At 45.5% G+C, this 23,163-nt stretch overlaps 1 protein-coding gene across 2 annotated transcripts in view; it reads left to right on the top strand.

Moving 5' to 3' along the window:
* The first annotated feature begins 3,327 nt into the window (after positions 1 to 3,327).
* The window catches only part of HAO2 (hydroxyacid oxidase 2), a 30,372-nt gene continuing 10,536 nt past the window's right edge, over positions 3,328 to 23,163 (top strand). Inside the window, exons 1-5 of one of the 2 annotated variants that reach the window (XM_024217753.2) lie at positions 3,328 to 3,412; positions 12,476 to 12,628; positions 15,332 to 15,483; positions 16,022 to 16,305; positions 21,444 to 21,659. In XM_024217753.2, coding sequence (XP_024073521.1) covers positions 12,498 to 12,628; positions 15,332 to 15,483; positions 16,022 to 16,305; positions 21,444 to 21,659 — 783 coding nt within the window. In that variant the 5' untranslated portion in view covers positions 3,328 to 3,412; positions 12,476 to 12,497. Of the gene's footprint in view, positions 3,413 to 11,549; positions 11,586 to 12,475; positions 12,629 to 15,331; positions 15,484 to 16,021; positions 16,306 to 21,443; positions 21,660 to 23,163 lie in introns of those variants that run through there. The other variant, XM_024217754.2, reaches the window with a different exon arrangement.

The following is a 23,163-nucleotide window of genomic DNA, read 5'->3' as shown; positions in this document are numbered from 1 at the left end:
CAAACAGTCAGTCAGAAACCCAGGCCCTTAAGCAGGGGCTGAGTCAATGAGCAAGAGGTCCCAGCCTCTCTAGGCCAGGAGGAAGGGGGAGTCTGCCACCCAAGGAGCGGGTGGCAGGGGGGACGCAGGCCCTCCCACTCCACTGCATCCAGCCCGGGGCCCTAGCAGCGGCGGAAACTCGCTGCTGTCAGTGGGGATCCTGGCCGCAACACACTGACATAGGCTCTGGCAGTGCTGCAGCCAGACTGGGGTCGGCTGCCCCTGGGCTACTTCCACACTCCCCCTCGTAGGGTACCTGGGCCGTACTAGTGTCCTCGGTGCTCTCCACCAGCATCGGTTCCTCTGGGTAGGTAGCGAAGGGTACGCTCGGCTCCTCCTCGGGGTAGCTGGAACGGGGCAGGCTCGGCTCCTCCTCGGGATAGCTGTAACGGGGCAGGCTTGGCCAGTCCTCCTCAGGATACCGGGCGAGGGGTAGGCTCGGCTGGCCTGGTGAGTCAGCAGGCCGGTCGCGGCCTGCTGCTGTCTCCCAAGCGGGAGCTCGGCCACAGCCGTCTGCTCTCTCTGCCGGCTTGTTCTCCACTGAGCTCTGCAGGCGGGCTTTTATACTTCCGGGTCGGCGCCGTGACCTCTGAGGGGTGGGCGCCGGACCCGGTGGCTCCGCCCACATTGGTGTTAGGGGAGGTTCGGCCCTCAGCGGGGCTGTGGGGTATCCCACCGCCTCGCTATACTACTCAAGAAAGAGATCTTGGAGACACCATGGATAGATCTTTGAAAACTTCAACTCAGTGCTCAGCAGTGGTCAAAAAGGCTAACAGAATGTTAGGAACTATTAGGAAAGGGATAGAAAATAAGACAGAAAATATCATAATGCCACTATATAAAGCCATGGTGCACCAACATTTTAGTCCACTTCTGCTTGTCGCATCTCAAAAAAGATAGTGGAACCGGAAAAGGTTCAGAGAAGGGTAATAAAGATGATCAAGGCTATGGAACGGTTTTCATATAAGAAGAGATTAAAAAGATGAGGGCTGTTCAGTTTAGAAAAGAGACGATTAAGGGCGGATATGATAGAGGTTTATAAAATCATGAATGGTGTAGAGAAAGTGAATAGAGAAGTATTATTTCCCTTTCCCACAATACAAAAACCAAGGGTCACCGAATGAAATTATTAGGTATCAGGTTTAATAAAAAACAAGAAGGGCTTTTCCATACAACACACTATTAATCTGTGGAACTCATTGCCAGGGGCTATTGTAAAGGCCAAAAGTATAACTGGGTTCAAAAAAGAACTAGATACATTCATGGAGGATAGGTCCATCAATGACTATTAGCCACAATGATCAGGGATGCAACCCCATGCTCCAGGCATCCCTGAGCCTCTGATTGCCAGAAGCCAGGAGGGGAACACAAGGTAGATCACACCAACTGCACTGTTCTGTACATTCCTCCTGTAGCCCTAGTAGCGGCCACTGTCAGAGATAAGATACTGAGCTAAATGGACCACTGGTCTGACCCAGTAGGGCCATTCTTATGAGAATCTCACCTTTCATTTAAAAAAATAAGTCTCCAGCTCTTACACTTGCAGAGAAAAGCTTGAAAATGTGAACCCAAAAGGCTCCCGAACTAGAAGACAGATACAAACAATCCAACATTTGTTATTTTTTAAAATATCATCATTTTAAAGCCAAATCATGAATTTTCAAAGCCTGACTCACGCTTTTTGAACTCTTGGGCTTGGCAGTACTAGAGCGTGCAGGATTCTCTCACCTTTCCCTAGGCATGAGGGGTGGGGTAGGGCTGGGGAGGGGGCAGCACTAGCAGCCAGAGAGACAAAGCTGCAAAGCCAGCTGGGACGCAGGAGGGCCGAGAGCTTGGGGAGCACTCTTGACCCCTTAGACAAGTGAGGGGGTAGAAGGGACCTCTGCTTGCTCCCTGTGCTGAGGGTAGACGAAGAAGCTCTGCAGCATGTGGAGCAGCATTTTCCCAGGAGGCAATGGGGAAGGACAGCCTATCAGAGGGGTTTTTCCCCACAGACCTAAGTATGAGAGCCTGAAAAGCTGCAGGTTACAGGGAAAGCGGGTAGAGCTGGCAGCCCTTTGATGGAATCCTTAAAAACTAACACACCCAAAAGCAGTAGCCGCTTTTGAACTTTGGGGGTTAAGTGCCCATCTGTGAGCCCCTGGTCCTTATCCACTGTTGGAATGTGGGGGCATGACCAGTCAAGTTCATTGATAAATCGTTCTGTCTGTTCAAAGAAAACTTGACATGTGTGTTCTTATTGAGGTACAGAGGGTCTATATTTAACACTTACATTATATTTATTTAAACAAGTGGTTCTCAAACTTTTGTACTGGTGACCCCTTTCAAATAGCAAGCCTCTGAGTGCGACCCCCCTTCTAAATTAAAAACACTTTTTTATATATTTAACACCATTATATATGCTGGATATAAAGTGGGGTTTGGGGTGGAGGCTGACAGCTCGTGACACCCCATGTAATAACCTCGTGACCCCCTGAGGGGTCCCCACCCCCAGTTTGAGAACCCCTGATTTAAACACTACATAACTCTGACACAACACAACAGCAGCCTGTTGTTTCTGGTAGTCCACACCCTGCACCTTACCCAATGGAGGAGACAGGGGAGTGGTACTAGGCAGAGAAAAACTAAGCTCTCCCTCCCCCCCCCACCCCCACCCCCATTCATGGTGTCCTGTACTTGCATTCACTGTGGGGATTCTTTTTCGTGCCATTTGAGGAAAGGGGAAAAGTGGTATCAGCAGGAACTGGTGATGTTCAAGGGTATTTGCACCAAAGATCTTTCAAAGTGTCCATCTCTTTTCCTCCCATCTCTGGGATAGGATCTGAAATATGGTTGTGTTCAGGGCAACTAACTAGGGTTGGTCTTAGACAAATGCTACCAGGGAAGGGCTCCCAGAATGTGAATCCTTGAAGCCCCAAAGCATGGTGCCCTGGGAGGCCATACACCCCATACAGGCCTTGGACCTGCTTTGCACACGCTTCAGTGTTATTTACTCTGCATTACCTTCTGGGATGCTGCAGTCCAGTGGTCTTTGCACTGCAATATCCAGTCCCAACTATGCTGCATTCTGCTGCAGTGGCTCTGTACCTTCCATTGATGACTGCACTGCCTTCAGTCACTGCCACCCAGCAGTTCCCAGGGCTGTTTGCCAAGCAATCAGTTTGTAATCAATATGATCTGTGTCTTTGGCAGGAACTTTCTTTCAGAACAAATTTAGACATACACAAAAGTACAAAGTTTGCTGATGGGTTAAGCTTTAATCTCTCGTAGTTGTTTATTCACTCCAGAAAATAAATAGTGGCCATTTTGTAGGTCTGTAATCTACTTTGAAGCCTGGAGTCTCACCTAGTTCTGCTTGCTTTTAAAGCCCAAAGTAAGTTGTTTTTTGCAAATGATTGAGAGATGAATGAGGGCTGTGTCTGGGTGACTATGGTTCCTGCTTTTCCTGCTGTGAAATAATTTGATTTCATATTTGTCCTTGGTGACTTTGGCTTTCTTTGCACTAGGAAACTTAAGTCCTATAACTCTCCTCTGGTGTGGCTCCCCTTTTGTCTGCTGTCATGCAGATGTGTACCGCATGCACATGTCACTGTGTCACCTTCTCAGAGAAGATGACACAGTGACAAAAACACCCAAGTCCTGTCTACGTTACTGCCTCCGATATTGCAACTATTACTGGAGTTGCTCTAGTGGAGAATTACAGGTCCCTATCTTTTAGTGGAGAGTTAAACATGTCTGTCAGTGAGATAGGCCATATCTACTCTTGGAAGTTTGGTTGAGTGATTTTGTCTACATAGCCAATGTGTTTCTCTATGTCTGGAGCACAGGTTGTCATCATTTGGCCGCCTTTCCAACCTGGTAGCTCACATTGTGGCTATCTGAAGTGCTGGTCCCAATAAGGGTTGCAACTCCTAATTAATTGATATAGGAGGATAGCAGAGAGGGCTGGAGCACTCTCCTGGGTATTTTCAGAAAAAATTAAATTGTAAACAACACATTTATTCCTAGTCTGAAGCACCTCCATTTTCATTTGCACTGTAAAAGGTCTATTTTAACTAGGCCTGCAAAACTATTATTAACAAATAATTTATTAAACAAATTTTGCTTCTTTTTTTTTTGTGGATTATGAGGAAACACCTCACACATTTCATATTTTGTCATTATTTTCCAAATCATTTCTGTGAATAATTCTTGGTCTGTAGCTTATTCACAATAGTTCATAGATTAATATAGTGCAAGGTCAGAAGGGACCACTGTGATTATCTAGTCTGACCTCCTGTATAACACAGGCCATAGAACTTCCCCAAAATAATTGCTAGAACAGTTTTTTTAGACAAACATCCAATCTTGATGTAAAAATTGCTATTGATGGAGAATCTACCATAACCCTTGATAAATTGCTCCACTAGTAAAATATACACTTTATTTTCTGTCTGAATTTGCTACCTTCAACTTCCAGCCACTGGATTGCGTTATATCTTTCTCTGTTAGGTTGAAGAGCTCATTATCAAATATTTGTTCCCCATGTAGGTACTTACATCTTCAAACTTTAGCAGTCATTATTTTTTGTTTTCTTCCAGGTCATTGATAAAAATATGAAATAGCATAGCAAGAATATAGCATAGCATAGCAAACAGAATAGCAAGAACTGATCCCTGTGGGACCCTACTAGAAACACACCCACTCAGTGATGATTACCTGTTTACAGTTACATTTTGAGACTTATCCGTTAGCCAGTTTTTAATTCATTTAATATGTGCTACATTAGTTTTAAATCATACAAGTTTTAATCAAAATGTCATGCAATACCAAGTCAACACCTTACCGAAATCTATTACATCAACCCTATTATCTTTATCAATCAAACTTAGATAATCTTATCAAAAATAGAGATATCAAGTTAGTTTCAAAGGATCTGTTTTCCATATAAACCCATTTTGACTGGCAAGTATTTGATATTCAACGTTCCTGCTGCTTTGACTGCACACATATGTCATGCAGTGTTATTTCTGTTCCCTGACTGGATGAAGTAATACTAAGAATCATATTTCCAGTGTGAACAGTTACAAGTACAATTTCAAAATTTTCTTTGTGCCAATATTCTCCTATAGTTGCTCCAAATGTTATACATTTGCCTTCGCACATACTCATTTGCTACAATATTCACAGAAAGCAAACATCAAAGGGACGTGAATTCATTACAAAAGTCAACTGAATATTCCTGGAAAATATTTGGCAGTTTTCACCGAGCACTAATTCTAACTATGAATCCGAACATAGTTTTGCACTGCATTTATTCTGGAATGGGTTTAGATGCAGGTTTCTGTATTTACTCTTTTCAGAATTTTCTAGACCAAATTCAAAAATGTTCTAAGTGAGGATTGCATATTGGTGAATGTGTGTAGGGCTGGTATCATTTATAGAAGGGTAGAGAGGGACACAGGAAAATGAACCAGCAGGAGGATGTAAGGGCTGCTTTAATTTGCACCTTCTTACAGGCTTTTGTTGGGTGCTTTTCCTACTACAGCCTTACTCTTCCACCTCTAATGTATGTTCATTTACACCACCTACTGGTAGCAACATGTAACACAGCCATCCGTTGATGTTGCCGGCAAGTTAAAGAAGTATGGGTTGGATGAACGGACTATAAGGTGGATAGAAAGCTGGCTAGATCGTCGGGCTCCACGGGTAGTGATCAATGGCTCCATGTCTAGTTGGCAGCCGGTATCAAGTGGAGCGCCCCAAGGGTCGGTCTTGGGGCCGGTTTTGTTCAATATCTTCATTAATGATCTGGAGGATGGCGTGGACTGCACCCTGAGCAAGTTTGCAGAGGACACTAAACTGGGAGGAGTGACAGATACGCTGGAGGGTAGGGATAGGATATAGAGGGACCTAGACAAATTAGAGGATTGGGCCAAAAGAAATCTGATGAGGTCAACAAGGACAAGTGCAGAGTCCGACATTTTGGGCTGTATAAGTAGGGGCATTGCCAGCAGATCGAGGGACGTAATCATTCCCTTCTATTCAACATTGGTGAGGCCTCATCTGGAGTACCGTGTCCAGTTTTGGCCCCCACACTACAAGAAGGATGTGGAAAAATTGGAAACAGTCCAGCGGAGGGCAACAAAAATGATTAGGGAGCTGGAGCACATGACTTATGAGGAGAGGTTGAGGGAACTGGGATTGTTTAGTCTGCAGAAGATAAGAATGAGGGGGGATTTGATAGCCGATTTCAACTACCTGAAATGGGGTTCCAAAGAGGATGGATCTAGACTGTTCTCAGTGGTACCAGATGACAGAACAAGGAGTAATGGTCTCAAGTTGCAGTGGGGGATGTTTAGGTTGGATATTAGGAAAAACTTTTTCACTAGGAGGGTGGTGAAGCACTGGAATGGGTTACCGAGGGAGGTGGTGGAATCTCCTTCCTTAGAGGTTTTTAAGGTCAGGCTTGACAAAGCCCTGGCTGGGATGGTTTAGTTGGGGATTGGTCCTGCTTTGAGCAGGGGTTTGGACTAGATGACCTCTTGAGGTCCCTTCCAACCCTGATATTCTATGATTCTACAATGTTGTCTCTGAACTTGGCCCACACTCTCTGTTATTGATTGTTTTTTCTGACAGCTGAACCTTGGAGAAGACAGCATGGAGACAGAGACTGAGACAGAGAGATCATAAAATATAAGCTTCATTCTGCTTTCTGGCCATATCAGTAATGCTTTTTTGTAACATTGGGGCAGAAGATAATTTGCAGGGTTTGCTTGAGGCCAAGTTAAGTAATCATTAACCTGGATAATCACAACCTGGTAAAGCAGTAGCTAAGGTTAGACTATGTTCTGGTTTTAGCTATCTAAAAAAGATCAAGGGGCAAATTCTGCCCACATTTGTGATCCTTTCATTCCTAAGTGGCATCCATGGGGTTGTACAGGTACAAAGAAGACAGAATTAGGCCCAGTGCACTTAACACTATGGCCGACATCAAAGAAAGTGATCTGAGTTGCTTGTGAAGTATTTCCCCTTATAGACATATGATTACATTAAAAAAAAACCCTATGTTAAAAGAACATTAAGGTTGCAAAGTCAAGCACTCAAAAGTTAGGAAATGCCAGAATTAAGGTGGCCTATGCCATCTTAATTCAGCCCCCTGTGTGTATGCATTATGATACAATCTTTAATTATATGATCACATACTATTTTTTCCACTGCCTCATTGAGTGAACACATTGGACAGTGCTCACTTAATGAGCAGCTATTCATTAAATTAATATTATCTTCATCATTGAATGTGTGGGCCTATGCATTATTTAGTGAACACCAGTCATACATTGCTCTCAATACAGAATTATTATTTCCTCAGGGACTTTTCCATGGTGCTCATCACTATAATATCAGTGCTTCACAAACATTAACAAATTTATCTTCAGAACACCTCTAATATTGTTATTCCCATTTTACAGATGGGGAGCTGAGGCACAGAGATATTATTGTCAAAAGTATCCACTTACTTTGGGCTCCAATTTGAGATGCTGATGGCCTGATTTTCTCTAGAACTTACCATTTTATAGCACTGTTCAGACTATAGCTCTCACTGATTTCAGTTGCAGCTCTGAGTGCTCAGCACTTCTGCAAATCAGACCCCTTCTGTTTCAATGTAAGCATCCAGAAAATGAAGAACACTCAATTAGTGGCCAACTGTAAAATTTTTGCTTTCGTTGGATCCCACAGGAACTCTGTGGCACAGGCAGGGATAGAATCTAATTCTCCAGAGCGGCATTCAATTGCCTTATCCATAAGACTGTCCTTTCTCTTTCTGCAATCCCCTGCTTCATTCATTCACACCTTCCAGATTCTGCAATAATGAGGGAGGGGTTTTACAGGCAACAGCGTTCTTCTTTACACAGCCCTGATTCATTCCCTGAGCATGGGCCATCCTGTGCACTAAATGAGTCAGAAATTCTATGGGGAAAAAACTAGTATTTGATCATGTAATTAAAGAGTGTATCATAATGCATACACACAAAGGAGCCAAATTATGGTGGCACAGGCAACTTTAACTATGGCATTTCCTAACTTTTGAGTGATTCACTTTGCAACCTTAAAGGGATTTAAATGTATTTTTTGTAAGTAATTTCCTAGGTTTTTTAAAAAAGCAAACTGAACCCCCCTCCACCCCCCGAAATTCCATCATGTTGAACCATATTGATTCTCACATGGGTCATCTTCAGGTTTCAAAATTTTAAATCCACAGCACAGCCCTCTACCACTTGAACTAAAAGAGTAACTGGTAGCAGTAGTAGGTTGGCATTCTCTGTGTGGGCCAGCTACTAGGGGGAGGGGGATGAGGCATACATTTTGGGTTACACAGATATTTGCTGACAGCAAAGGAATGATGAGGCCCAGGAATCCTGGGTTCCATTCCAGGGTCTGTCCCTGTTCCCTGAAAACTAGGCCCCTTCTGCCCACCAATGCCTCCAGTCTGTCCTACGACCAGCCCCAGTTATCCATCCCCCATCTCCTCATCCCTGTCCATAGCCCTGCCCCCACCCATCGGTCCTCTGGGTCTTCATCCCAGTCTCCCCTTCATCACCACCCCAGCCCCTCACTTCTCTGTATTACAGCTAGCAAGTGCCTCCTCTTCCCTGCTGAGGAGCCAGTGGTGGATCAGTCTCCCAGCTCTCAGTTCCTGTGTCTGCTGCCTCTGGTGGCAAGGAGACACAATTTCAGGGAAAGTCCTTCAGGTCTGGGTTGGAGAATGCTCAGTGAAAACAAAATCCTCAGAAAATTTAGCTGCCAAACTCTGTCTCTACTGAGATGTGCAAACTGAAATTTTCAGTCTCACAACTTGGCCAAATTTAGGTGGATATTCACAGCGAAGACAAAGGACGTGTACCTTACACCAAAGCAAATTCCAAGTCCCTGGACCAAAGGACAGAGGTACTAGAACTTCTCAACGAAACAGTTATTCATGAGCAAAACAATATATTTTCCCTAAGCTTGTTCTCAGAAATGATTGAACCGCTTTTGTTGTAATTTAAAACAACAAAAAACAAACAAAAACTCAGCCGGAGACAGACACCCAGTATGGAAATTTCAATCCAAATGATTAAAGTCTGACAAAGTTAAAAGCAACTGAAAACAGGGTCTTATGAAGGAAGTGTCAGGCAACCTTAACTATTGGCAGCACTACGTGCACCTCTTATAATGATGCCTCTGGGAGGAAATAGATGTGTGGCCAACAGCTAGACCTGCAGATGTGCGCTATACAGCAATGCCCAGTGACAAGTGCCCAGTAAAAATAATACGACAGGCGTAGCATACACAGTATCAGCAAGTGGGCTGTGGTACACAATATATAACACATAGTACATATCACAGGCCAAATTCAGCCAGTAGTTATACCCTACAACCTCACAGACTTCAATGGCATTTCATAGAGTAGAAAATTTTTCTCTTTATGCTTCAATTTCTGAAAGGATGAATATTCCACCTTATGCAGTGGTCTTGTCAATACTTTGGTTGGAGACCACCAAAAAAAAAAAAAAATCCCTAGCCTGCTGCAGGAAGCAGTGTGGGTGACTGAAATTTGTTTGGCAAATGGCCTATACAAAATGATATAGTTGCATCTGAGACCATTTCAGATCTTGAAAGCCACCCTCATCTTTATACTCTAAGGCATTCTCATAGACTCATAGACTCATAGACTTTAAGGTCAGAAGGGACCATTATGGTCATCTAGTCTGACCTCCTGCATGATGCAGGCCACAAAAGCTGACCCACCCACTTTCCCTTAACTCAGCTGTTGAAGTCTCCAGATCGTGATTTAAAGACTTCAAGTCACAGAGAATCCTCCAGCTTGGGACCCCTGCCCCATGCTGCGGAGGAAGGCGAAAAACCTCCAGGGCCTCTGCCAATCTACCCTGGAGGAAAATTCCTTCCCGACCCCAAATATGGCGATCAGTAGAACCCCGAGCATACAGGCAAGATTCTCCAGCCGGACCCTCATTTTACCAGCGATGGCACGTTATTGCCTAATTGACTAAAATCACGTTATCCCATCAAACCATTCCCTCCATAAACTTATCTAGCCTAATCTTAAAGCCAGAGAGGTCTTTCGCCCCCACTGTTTCCCTCGGAAGGCTGTTCCAAAATTTCACCCCTCTGACGGTTAGAAACCGTCATCTAATTTCAAGCCTAAACTTCCCCACAGCCAGTTTATATCCATTTGTTCTCGTGTCCACATTAGTACTGAGCTGAAATAATTCCTCTCCCTCCCTGGTATTTATCCCTCTGATATATTTAAAGAGAGCAATCATATCGCCCCTCAGCCTTCTTTTGGTTAGGGTAAACAAACCGAGCTCCTCGAGTCTCCTTTCATAGGAAAGGTTTTCCATCCTTGGATCATCCTAGTGGCCCTTCTCTGTACCCGTTCCAGTTTGAGTTCATCCTTTTTAAACATAGGAGACCAGAACTGCACACAGTACTCCAAATGAGGTCTCACCAGTGCCTTGTATAACGGAAGCAGCACCTCCTTGTCCCTACTAGAAATACCTCGCCTAATGCATCCCAAGACCGCATTAGCTTTTTTCACGGCCACGTCACATTGCCGACTCATAGTCATCCTGCGGTCAACCAGGACTCCGAGGTCCTTCTCCTCCTCCGTTACTTCCAACCGATGCGTCCCCAGCTTATAACTAAAATTCTTGTTAGTCATCCCTAAATGCATCGCCTTACACTTCTCACTATTAAATTTCATCCTATTACTATTACTCCAATTTACAAGGTCATCCAAGTCTCCCTGCAGGATATCCTGATCCTTCTCCGAATTGGCAATACCTCCCAACTTTGTGTCATCCGCAAACTTTATCAGCCCACTCCTACGTTCGGTTCCAAGGTCAGTAATAAATAGATTAAATAAAATTGGAGCCAAAACCGAACCTTGAGGAACCCCACTGGTGACCTCCTTCCAACCTGACAGTTCACCTTTCAGTACTACCCGCTGCAGTCTCCCCTTTAACCAGTTCTTTATCCACCTCTGGATTTTCATATCGATCCCCATCTTTTCCAATTTAACCAATAATTCCTCATGCGGTACTGTATCAAACGCTTTACTAAAATCGAGGTATAATAGATCCACCGCATTTCCTTTATCTAGAAACTCTGTTACTTTCTCAAAGAAGGAGATCAGGTTGGTTTGGCACGATCTGCCTTTCGTAAACCCATGCTGTAATTTGTCCCAATTGCCATTCACCTCAAGGTCCTTAACTACTTTCTCCTTCAAAAATTTTTCCAAGACCTTGCATACTACAGATGTTAAACTAACAGGCCTGTAGTTACCCGGGTCACTTTTTTTCCCTTTCTTGAAAATAGGAACCACATTAGCTATTTTCCAGTCCAATGGTACCACCCCCGAGTTTACAGATTCATTAAAAATTATCGCTAAGGGGCTTGCAATTTCTCGCGCCAGTTCCTTCAATATTCTAGGATGAAGATCATCCGGTCCGCCCGATTTAGTCCCGTTTAGCTGTTCAAGTTTGGCTTCCACCTCCGATACGGTAATGTCAACCCCCCCTCCTTTATTCCCCTCTGTCCTGCTCCCTCTATTCCTAAGCCCTTCATTAGCCTTATTAAAGACCGATGCAAAATATTCATTTAGATATTGTGCCATGCCTAGATTATCCTTAATCTCCACTCCATGTACATTCTTCAGCGGTCCCACTTCCTCTTTCTTTGTTTTCTTCCTATTTATATGGCTGTAAAACTTCTTACTATTGGTTTTAATTCCCCTCACAAGGTCCAACTCTACACGGCTTTTGGCCTTTCTCACTGCATCTCTACATGCTCTGACCTCAATAAGGTAGGTTTCCTTGCTAATCCCTCCCCTCTTCCATTCTTTGTACGCTTTCTGTTTTTTCTTAATCGCCCCTTTGAGACGCTCGGTCATCCAGCTAGGTCTAAATCTCCTGCCTACTAACCATTTTCCCTTTCTCGGGATACAGGCCTCGGACAGCTCATGCAACTTCAACTTGAAATAATCCCAGGCGCCATCTGCCTTTAGATCCCTAAATATGTTAGCCCAATCCACTTCCCTAAGTAGTTGCCTTAATTTATTAAAGTTGGCCTTTTTGAAATCGTAAACCTTAGTCACAGTTTTAATTCTGTTAATCCTTCCATTTAGTTTGAGCATTCTCAATAGATAGATTAGGGATAAGCGCCCTTCTCATTCCTGGAGGTCGCTCCATCATGGCAGAGATGAGGCACACTGGTTGGTCACTGTGGAGAAGCTGGAGCTGTAATTCTTCTGCAGACAGAGGACTGTAGAGCTGTCAATCCAAGACCAGCACTAAATTAAATTGAAGTGGATAAAAGAGAGAATGCTGACAAAGGGAATGCCCAGGGACCTCATATCTACTCTATGCTTCACATGTTATTCCTCTCTTCTCAGGTTCCTATAACCTTTTTCTGAAATGCCCATGATATGTTTGTCAGACTTTGAAGCTTATGCTAAGAAGCACCTGTCCAAGACCACTTGGGACTTCTTTGCAGCTGGAGCTGATGAGTGTTGCACCCGAGATGAGAACCTCCTGGCATATAAAAGGTACAGAGAGCTCTTATTTTGTGGGCCAAAATCTTTTAGGCTATGTTGGGATGCAAGTTCTTGATGTTCTCAAGTGTCTAATACTCTCAACACCTATCCCCTATATCAGTGTTTCCCAAACTTGAGACACCGCTTGTTCAGGAAAAGCCCCTGGCAGGCCGGGCCAGTTTTTACTTGCCGCGTCCGCACGTCCGGCCAATTGCGGCTCCCACTGGCCGCGGTTCGCTGCTCCAGGCCAATGGGGGCTGCTGGAAGAGGCAGCCAGTACATCCCTCGGCCCGCGCCACTTCCTGCAGCTCCCATTGGCCTGGAGCAGCGAACCGCCAGTGGGAGCCATGATCAGCCGGACCTGCAGACGTGGCAGGTAAACAAACTGGCCCAGCCTGCCAGGGGCTTTCCCTACACAAGCAGTGTCCCAAGTTTGGGAAACACTGCCCTATATAAATGACCCACAGCAAAATGCACCTGAGTTACTTACAATGTAGCCTCTGGTGTTACCCAGCAAATGAAGGTAGGTAGCATGGAGCACAGGGGACGCTGAGGGTGGGAATGGGCAGTAAGGGAGTGGAAGCAAGTGGTATGTTCTGTAGGTGAGAGGGTAAAGGGTGGGAGTGGCCATAGAGTGTGGGGCATTGGAAGTATGGGGATGGAAAGTATGTAGCACAGGAGGCTGAGACTTGGGGGGAAATTGCATGGACAGTGAGAATGGGCAGTGTTCAGGCTGATGATATGGATATAGCAATCTGAAGGTTTTTGATGTAAGGGAAGAGAGGTGGAATCTGACAGCAAGTAGCAAAAGTGCAGCTGTGTATGGCATGGGATACAGGGAAGGCAAATGATATGGAGCAAGGAGCATTTGAGTGGGTGGTTTTCATGTTCTAGGATGCTATTCAGGCCAGTGAGGGGTGGTATCACCAATTCCCTGTAACTCTGAGTGCTCTAAATGTTCTGTTGCTGAAGCTCTCTGCTGGGGATGCTCACAGTTAGCGACAAGCATGCCCTCTGTCTGTTTGCAGTGCAACTCTGATACAGCAGCAGTTTGCCTTCTGCAGCAACACAGTCACTCCCTGCTTTCCACCAGCTTTGGTTGCGCCTGGCAATATGACCCCAGCATCCACCCCATCCCAAATTTTCCTGAAACCATGTGCTCTGCAATGTCCAGCCCTTTCCTGGACCATTCAGAGGAATAAGGTTTTTTTTGTTCCACTAAAGAGACAAAATGCACGTTAACTGGAGTTAATCACTTCAATGAACACACAGCACTGGGATGGTTTAGATTAAAAGTAAAACAAATGTATTGACCAAAGGAGATAGATTTTAAGTGATACCAAGTTGAAAGAATAAAGTTAGAAAGAGTTAAAAACAAACAAAAGTAAAAATACACTTTCTAGTTAACAAAACTGCAGTCTTGGTTCAAAGTAAGATTCTTACCACACTTCATTCCAGTATAGGTGCTGGAACTGGGGAGAGGGATAGCTCAGTGGTTTGAGCATTGGCCTGCTAAACCCAGGGTTGTGAGTTCAATCCTTAAGGGGACCACGTAGGGATCTGGGGCAAAATCAGTACTTGGTCCTGCTAGTGAAGGCAGGGGGCGGGACTCGATGACCTTTCAGGGTTTGTTCTAGGTGATAGGATATTTTCAATTATTATTTACTAAGGGTTCAGGGGGTGCAGCAGCACCCCCTGGCTTGAAGTGTTTCCATTATATATAGGGTTTACAGTTTGATTCAATGGCTCACTATAAAAATTGTTCCAGGACCCCTGCCTTCCAGCAAGATGGCCGACCACCTCCTTTGGTCAGAATCTCCCAAAAAGTCTGAAGTGCTCAGTTCCTTTGTCATCTTAGGTGAAAGATTACCTGGGGTTCTTTGCCGCACTTTTTATATCTTTTTTTTACCTTTGAAAGGGATTCAGCTGAAGGTTACCCCTCAAAATAAAGTTCATTAAAGCTGTGAGGAAGGAGCCAGGGAATCTGGTGATAAAGGAAGTTCCATGATGGGGTCTTCCCCCACTAGTGTTCGCTATAATGTGAATTGATCTGTTCCTGCCCCCTCCAATGCAAATGAATGGCCACTAGTCATGTGATAGCCAATTGATTCTGACAACACCTCACTGGAGGGCTTGGCTTGTCCTTTGTCTGGGAGAAACCTGTTTACTCACTCCACAGATTTGTCTGGTAAACACACTTCAGTCTCACATTTCCTCCACATTTGTATGGTCCCGTGGGCTGTTTATTGTACATACACCTCACAAAAATATTAATGATCAGTGTGTTGTTATGAGTTTTCTACTGATATCTTATATGACACATATCAGCTATAGTTTATGACCTTAATGAATTGGTTCACCGAACTGGTGATGCCAGCTGAAACTGTCTATCAGATATCAGGGTGCCTCTTGCTCTCTGGCATTGGGATGCTCTTAGGTTACAGTGGTACAGAAAGTGATGGCGGATGGTTCAAGAGCAGATGGTATGGGGTTTATAGGTAGGTGGCAATGGCTGTGAAGAGAGTCATATTGGGGAGTGAAATCAACGATGGGGTGGAGTTCTCAACAGGCCATGGCCCCTGGCTTTTCCTGGTTGGGTCAGACTACTGTGTGATAACATGTAAATGAAGATCCATTTATCAGGGAAGATCGCAAGCATTAAAACCACGGAACTGTTAACTTATTGACTGGCATTTCATCTTTGTCTTCTTGCAGAATCCGCTTCCGGCCACGCATGTTGCGAGATATGTCTGTGATGGACACTAGGACTACGCTTCTAGGTACTGAAATCAGCTTCCCTGTAGGGATTGCCCCCACCGGGTTCCACCGGCTGGCTTGGCCTGATGGAGAGAAGAGCACAGCAAGAGGTACCCTGTTATTTCGTTCCTGTAAAACAAAAGAGGACACATTAAAAACCTGTTGGAAACCTTGAGCAACTCTGATGGCATTTTAAAGTGTGGCTGACCCCCTGAAAAACCAATCCATAAACATGGCACTTCAGTGTCATTCTTTAGAGCCAGATTCTTTTCCTGACCTCCTACTGACCACCTCCCTTGTGATGTTCTGGAGGCACAAAGCAGCTGGAAAACCACATATGGTCACAGTGCTGCAGTACTGTAGTTATCCCTAGCTACCAGAACAGCCTCTTGGGGGCTGCTGTAACTTAGAGAAGACCTGAAGCTATTCCTCCTTGTGCCAGGGACCAAACTGGCCCCCTATTGGCCTCAGGATCTGAGGTGGGGTGACATACAGCATTCAGCCTGTACAGTCCATACACACTTTATAAAATATGGATGAAAGATCTTGTATTGGGGGTTGTTAGCTGGCATTACCATTGTACCCAGGCAGAATTGGTGAGGAAGCTTCAGCACCTTATACTGAGGCTTTTTAAAATATCTCCTGCAGCTGCTGAAGCCATGAACACCTGTTACATCACCAGCACATTCTCCACCTGCACTGTGGAGGAGATTGCTGCAGCCGCACCCAATGGCTTCCGATGGTTCCAGCTGTACATTCATCGCAACAGGACACTCTCAGAGGGGCTGGTCCGACGTGTAGAGGCTGCGGGTTTTCAAGGCCTGGTGCTCACTGCCGATCTTCCCTACACTGGGAAGAGACGAGACGACATCCGCAACAACTTCCAGCTCCCACCACACATGACAGTGAAGAACTTTGAAGGAGTCTTTGAGGTTTGGGAAATGATTTTTGTGTGTGTGTGAGAAAGAGAGAGAGAGAGAGAGAGAGAGCAGATGGGAGCCTCACTGGCCAGAGACAACCCCTGCCTGCCGATCGTGGGGGAGAAGGCAGAGTGAGGGCAGCTGGCTTAAGCAGTGTTACTGAGCATGCTCAGTCAGTGTAAGCATGCTCAGTACAAGCCAAGCAGCATATTGGGGTGGGGGGGGCACGTGACCACACGTCTCCCTCCCCCCCACCCCACACACACACATTGCTTCTGCCACTGGACTACAAAAGTAGTTCCTAGCCTTTTTGGATACATGTTATCATTTGCCAAACTCAGGCCTGGTCTACACTTAAAAGAGTTACTGTTGTAACTACTTCAGTGAGGGGATGTGATGTTGTTACTAGTGTGGATGTAGTTATACCAGTGTAACCCTTCTGCCCCTCTGAGTTGGCAGCAACAAGGGCTGGGTTCAGTATCTAGGGGTTCCGTTTCAATAACGCAATGCAACAATGGCTCGAGCCCCCACCCAGTGACCTGGGACAATTTCATACCACCCCCTGGGCGCCTCTAGGAGGCAATACTTCCCCTCTCGCAAGCATGGAGTCTGAGTGTAGCAAAAGCCTTTTAATAAAGGAGGGAAGCAATGCGGCATTATGTTGGGGAAACACCACAAACAGGATTCATAACACAAACCATGAGCAAAAGACCCAGCTCCAAGTAAGTTTGGCAGTGTCCTTTTCCCCTCAGGGTCTTATGTCCAATCACCCCAAAGTCCAACAACCCCAAAGTCTCTGTCCCTGGTCAGTGCCGCCCCAGAGTTTATCTGCAGAGTTTTACCCCCCCAGCCTGGGCAGAAATGGGGGGGGGCACGCGGGATGTTAAGGGGCACCTTACGTGGTCCGAGGCCGACTGCCCCACCTCTCCGTGGAGTTCTGCTGCAGCCTTTACCACGAATGGCTCTGCTCTACCAGCCGTGCCGCGCCACTCCACTCCTCCAGCCGTCCCCGCAAACTGATCCGCTCTGCTCCCCATTCCGTGGACCGATCCAACCGTCCCACAAACTGCTCAGCTCTGCCAGCCGTTCCACTCCACCAGCCGTCCCATGAACTGCTCCAGCTGCCCCGCAAATGGCTCAGCTCCGCTCACTGTTCTATGGGCCGCTCCAACTGTCCCACAAACTGCTCGGCTCGGCCAGCTGCTTAGCAATGTATCTTCAGGCTCCCCCATTGGTTAACACAGCACTCAGTGGTCTCAGCTCAGCAATTTTAGCTCTTTTAGTGATTTCAGCTTGTAGTAGGGGAGCCCCAGTGCTGGTGCACCATTGGCCCAAAGTGAATTCAGTTCAGCAACTTCTAGCTAGACTCCTAATGGAAGCAAACTTCGCTCTACTATTCAACAGTGGAGAGAGGAGGTAGTGCAATTGGTGCTCCAGGCCCTCAAAAGGGGCCCATACCATCAGGTACACATACCTATCCCCAACCTCTCTCAATTCACTGGGTTTTGTAACCCATGCCCCTTGTCTAGCGAGTGCTACTTAGTTACTGGTGAGTCCCTCTGTCATACAACAGTTCCACTGGCCTTGATTCACAGAATCAGGGTAACAACACTTTATTCTTCCTGCCCCAATAACAGAGAAACTGGGGATTCCACACCAGCCAAAGTAACCACTTTCAGTTGTTGTTGTCCCAGGCTAGGCGGGTGGGTGTGCCTATGCAAACAAGATCAGCCCCTGAAGTTCTTTTCCACCCTCGCCATAATTCACCACCAGATGTCAGGGTAGAGCTTATCTTGACTCTGCTTACACCAGCATAATGGTGACTCATACCAGTATAGTTATTTCCCTTTCCATATGGGAATAGCTATATTGGTAGATGCACCTTTATACCAATATAACTGCACCCATGCTGGTGGCAGTGGTGTGTGCTTGGTGGGGGAGGGTGTCATACTGCTTTAACTGTACCAGTATAGTTAAAGTGGTACAATTTTTGTGTATAGACAAACCCTAAGATCTCAGCTGTACCAGCCAGTGCTCACCGCCTTTCATTCATCTGTGCCTGCTCTAAATTCTGATGGAGCTTGGGTTGCTCTAAAGCCTGGCCTCACTCTCAGAGTGCCACTGACGGTTACAGCCATCACAACTGAATGGGAGGTGAGCTCTAAATCTGTGTAATGCCCCTGAAGTCACTTTGTTCAACAGCTCAAGTGCCTTTGCAGGAAAGAATTGACAACTGATAGGCACATAGTCCCCTGGTCAGACATTTTACTTTCAAATGGTTGGATGAAAATCTGTTTTGATTTGACCAAATGTTTAAAATCATACTCTGTACATGCACAAGAATATTTTAATAGTGGTCCCCCTGTTTTCTATTGGCAGATCTGCATGTGCAGATCTAACAAAATTGTGTGTGTGGAGATTTTACTAAAACATTTTGAAACACCGGGCCAGGTTATCGGCCCGCTGTAAATCTGTGCCACTCCATTTGCTTTAATTGAGCTACATTGATTTACAACAGATGAGAGTTGGTCTCCCTTTTCTAATTCAGGGTGCTCGTGTATATTGACAGAGGCAGGGCTTCAAAGCATAGGCACCAACTTACCAGGTTGCCGGGGGGTGCTCGACCCCTGCTCCGCCACAGGCCCCGCCCCCACTCCATCCCTTCTTCCAGGCTCCCACCCCTGCCCCGCCTCTTCCCGCCTCTTCTAGCTGATCTGTGGCGGGTGGGAGGCGCTGGGAGGGAGGAAGAGGCACTGATCCACGGGGCTATCAGTAGGTGCTGAGCACCCACTATTTTTTTTCATGGGTGCTCCAGTGCTGAAGCACCTTCAGAGTCAGCGCCTATGCTTCTAAGTAACTTGGCTTAATTCCATTCACTTTTTCAGACTCTGCATGAGCAAGCAGTCATGGGATAAGAGGGAAGGTCCTCTCATGGATTGGTAACTGGTTAAAAGATAGGAAACAAAGGGTAGGAATAAATAGTCAGTTTTCAGAATGAAGAAAAGGAAATAGTGGTGTCCCCCAGGAGTCTGTACTGGGACCAGTCCTATTCAACATATTCATAAATGATATGGAAAAAGGGGTAAACAGTGAGGTGGCAAAATGTGCAGATGATACAAAACTACTCAAGATAGTTAAGTCCCAGGCAGACTGCAAAGAACTACAAAAGGATCTCTCAAAACTGGTTGATTGGGCAACAAAATGGCAGATGAAATTCAATGTTGATAAATACAAAGTAATGCACATTGGAAAACATAATCCCAACTATACGTATAAAATGATGGGGTCTAAATTAGCTGTTACCATTCAAGAAAGAGATCTTGGAGTCATTGTGGATAGTTCTCTGAGAACATCCACTCAATGTGCAGCAGCAGTCAAAAAAGCTAACAGAATGTTGGGAATCATTAAGAAAGGGATAACTAATAAGACAGAAAATATCATATTGCCTCTATATAAATCCATGGTACGCCCACATCTTGAATACTGTGTGCAGATGTGGTCGCCCCATCTCAAAGAAGATATATTGGAACTGGAAAAGGTTCAGAAAAGGGCAACAAAAATGATTAGTGGTATGGAGCGTCTGCCATATGAGGAGAGATTAACAAGATTGGGACTTTTCAGCTTGGAAAAAAGATGACTAAGGGGGGATATGATAGCGATCTATAAAATCATGAGTAGTGTGGAGAAAGTAAATAAGGAAGTGTTATTTACTCCTTCTCATAACACAAGAACTAGGGGTCACCAAATGAAATGAATAGGCAGCAGATTTTAAACAAACAAAAGGAAGTATTTTTTCACAAAATACACAGTCAACCTGTGGAACTCCTTGCCAGAGGATGTTGGGAAGGCCAAGACTATATCAGGGTTAAAAAAAGAACTAGATAAGTTCATGGAGGATAGGTCCATCAATGGCTATTAGCCAGGATGGGCAGGGATGGTGTCCCTAGCCTCTATTTGCAAGAAGCTGGGAATGGGCAACAGGGGATGGATCACTTGATGATTACCTGTTCTGTTCATTCCCTCTGGTGCACCTGGTATAGGCCACTGTCAGAAGACAGGATACTGGGCTAGATGGACCTTTGGTCTGATGCAGTATGGCCGTTCTTATGTTAAGCCAGGGATTCAAAAGAGTGCCTCATTCAAAGCACAATATGAGCACTGAGTGAGGCACGATTCGGCAGGAGTCCTTGCCTCCTTGAGTGTGCGTCTTGAATGGACAGAGCAATCTATGGTGGGCTAGCCACATCCAATTTCTTTCTCTCCCCCCACCCCCATTGTTTCTTTTTAAATAAACTAGTAATTCCATCAAAAAAATGTCACTAAAAGCACTCATAAATCAGGAAATGCCAAAGTGATGGTTGCTTATGTAAATGTATTGTGATACCATCTTCATTTACGGGCTACTCTTTCTGTGGGTCTGGGTGGCACACACTGAATGAGACAAGGTACAGAATGAGTGAAAAATGTTCTGTGGATCTGGGCCTGATTTGGGCCCCAATTGTTTCTGCACAGCGTAATTCCTGAGTATGCATTATAGTCCATGCACTTACTCTCTGTCTAAACCAGTGTAACTGAAAGTACCTTTAAGGTTAATGGCAGGATGGATGATATGTAGCAAATAGGCAGGTTGCATAAATCAGAGCTGTATGGCTATGGGTAGCCTTCCCTTTTGTATCTGCTGCTTTCTCATCTTGTTTTGAAATACAGTGAATGGAAAGGAGACCTGCCTTGGCCTCCATCACACCAGACAGTTTATGCTGCTATCTAAAGAAGCCCAATGGCCTTGTTTGCAGAAAAAAAATCATTTTGACAACTGCTGTATCAAGGGCATATCCCCTCCCGTTTCTGCTCTGCAATGTCCTCGTTTGCACTCCTGCTCTCCAATACCTTGGCTTTGACATCTCAGCCTACGTCCCTCAGAGACTCTTCTTTCCATATCCATTCCCCATAATAATTGTTGTCCTCCAGGGACATGTCCTTTACAAAGCCAATTGATGGAACTGTTATGAAGTCTATTAATGTTTTCTGTGGTAGAGAAAGAGTTTGAGGGATATTAATTATATTATATTATATTATATTATATTATATTATATTATATTATATTATATTATAAACATGTAATGAAATTTCCTTCTACTCCATGGCTGCAGGAAGAGAGTTGTTCTGAGTATGGCCTCCCGCCTAACTCCATAGACCCTTCTATAAACTGGAATGACATCTATTGGCTGCAGAGCCTGACTCGCTTGCCTATCATTGTCAAGGGAATTTTGACTAAGGAAGATGCAGATCTGGCAGTGAGACATGGAGTTCAGGGGATTATTGTATCCAACCATGGTGGAAGGCAGTTGGATGGAGGACCTGCCACTGTAAGTGGAAAGCTGCAATCTGTTGTCCTAGGCATGCACGTGTCCCGACATGGGTAACTGTGTGCCGACATTCATATACATAGCTGTGGTATACCTGCACATACATTTGCGTGCCTGTGTGTACTGTAGCAAAGATGAAGTGAGCACCTAATTCTGCCGAGACACAAACCCATTGAATTTAGCGGGAACTGCCTGCAAATATTTGCAGCATTAGATCTTAATGGAATGGAAATTTATAGTCCCTTAAGCCCCAGAGTAAAGATAATTTATGTGGCAGAAATCTCCCTGATATCCATCTCTACAAATTAATCACTGGGTGTTCGAATGTTTGCCTGCCCCAATGTTTCTTCCCATCTTTTTTCTGTTTCTTTTATCTATGCTATTTTTGCATATTGTCACGTCTGTGTTTTATTGTGACCTATTCACTTTACTATTTTTACTGAATTTTCTCTCATTTGCTTTATAAAATACAACACAATAATCCAAGGAATTCCATGGAAACACTACTTGGGGGGAAACACTACTATTTTACTTCTGCATCCATAAAATTTTCTGCCTTGTCATTGCATATATATATGAGTGATAAGGTTTTCACTACTACCTTAAATCTTCCTCCTCATGCCTGTACCGTCATGATTTTCAAAGTGTGGGGCACAGCACCCTGGAGAGAGACAACAAGGTTTTCAGGGGACTGAACATGCTCCGGGGTGGGGTGGGTGGGATGAGGCTGGTCCCAGGATCCCTGCACTCTAGGCTCCCCTGTTCCCATTACCCAGCATGTCCAGTGCTGTGCTGCCGTCCTGCTGCTTTCAGATATTAGGCTGCCTCCACTGCCATGCGCTGCTCGGGAGCTCTCACCAGACAGCATCTGCCTGGCTGAGAACCAACTTAGCCTTTTCCGGGGCAGCCTGAGCACCCCTAGCTTTGAGGCTATTTGCTGCAGAGACTGAATGCAGGAGGTGGCGGAACATGTGAGAGGAGGGTTCTGCTAGGGGAACGGGGGTCTGGGTATAGGAAATGGGGAATCTGCTACAGGGAGACAGGCCAGAAAGGGGAAGTTGCCCTGGACAGAGAGCAGGGTCTGGGTAGGAAGAAGGGAGGGAGGTGATAGCATTGCTGGGGAGGCAGGGAAATTCTGCTGCCAACCCAAGACTGGGTGCTCTGCCAGGGAGATGGGGGCTAGGAAGGGGGCTGTCCCAGAACCTGGCTCTGGCTGCCCTTTGAAGGGCCAGGCAATGGTTTCACCTTGTCCTCCAGCCCTGGCCTCCCCAATACACTGTGGGGCTGAGAAGCTGTTCCCACGCTAAGGACCCTCACCCAGAGTCGAACCAATGGGATCCATGCACTCCTTCTCCACAAGCCCTTGCCCCTGCCCCTCTGCCCTAGCAACTGAGCCCCCTCCTCAGGGGAGGGGTCCTGGAGCTTGCTGGTCATGTGGGGACTCTTATGAATTCAGCACCTAGGACATGAATCTCTGAAGGGCACACAGCCAAAAGAAACAAAC

Source organism: Terrapene carolina, unplaced genomic scaffold (assembly GCF_002925995.2).
Source record: "Terrapene carolina triunguis isolate 2854851 unplaced genomic scaffold, T_m_triunguis-2.0 Scaffold242, whole genome shotgun sequence".
NCBI classification, from domain to species: domain Eukaryota; kingdom Metazoa; phylum Chordata; order Testudines; family Emydidae; genus Terrapene; species Terrapene triunguis.
The sequence above is the reverse complement of the archived record's forward strand: the minus strand, read 5'-3'. Positions and strand labels throughout refer to the sequence as shown.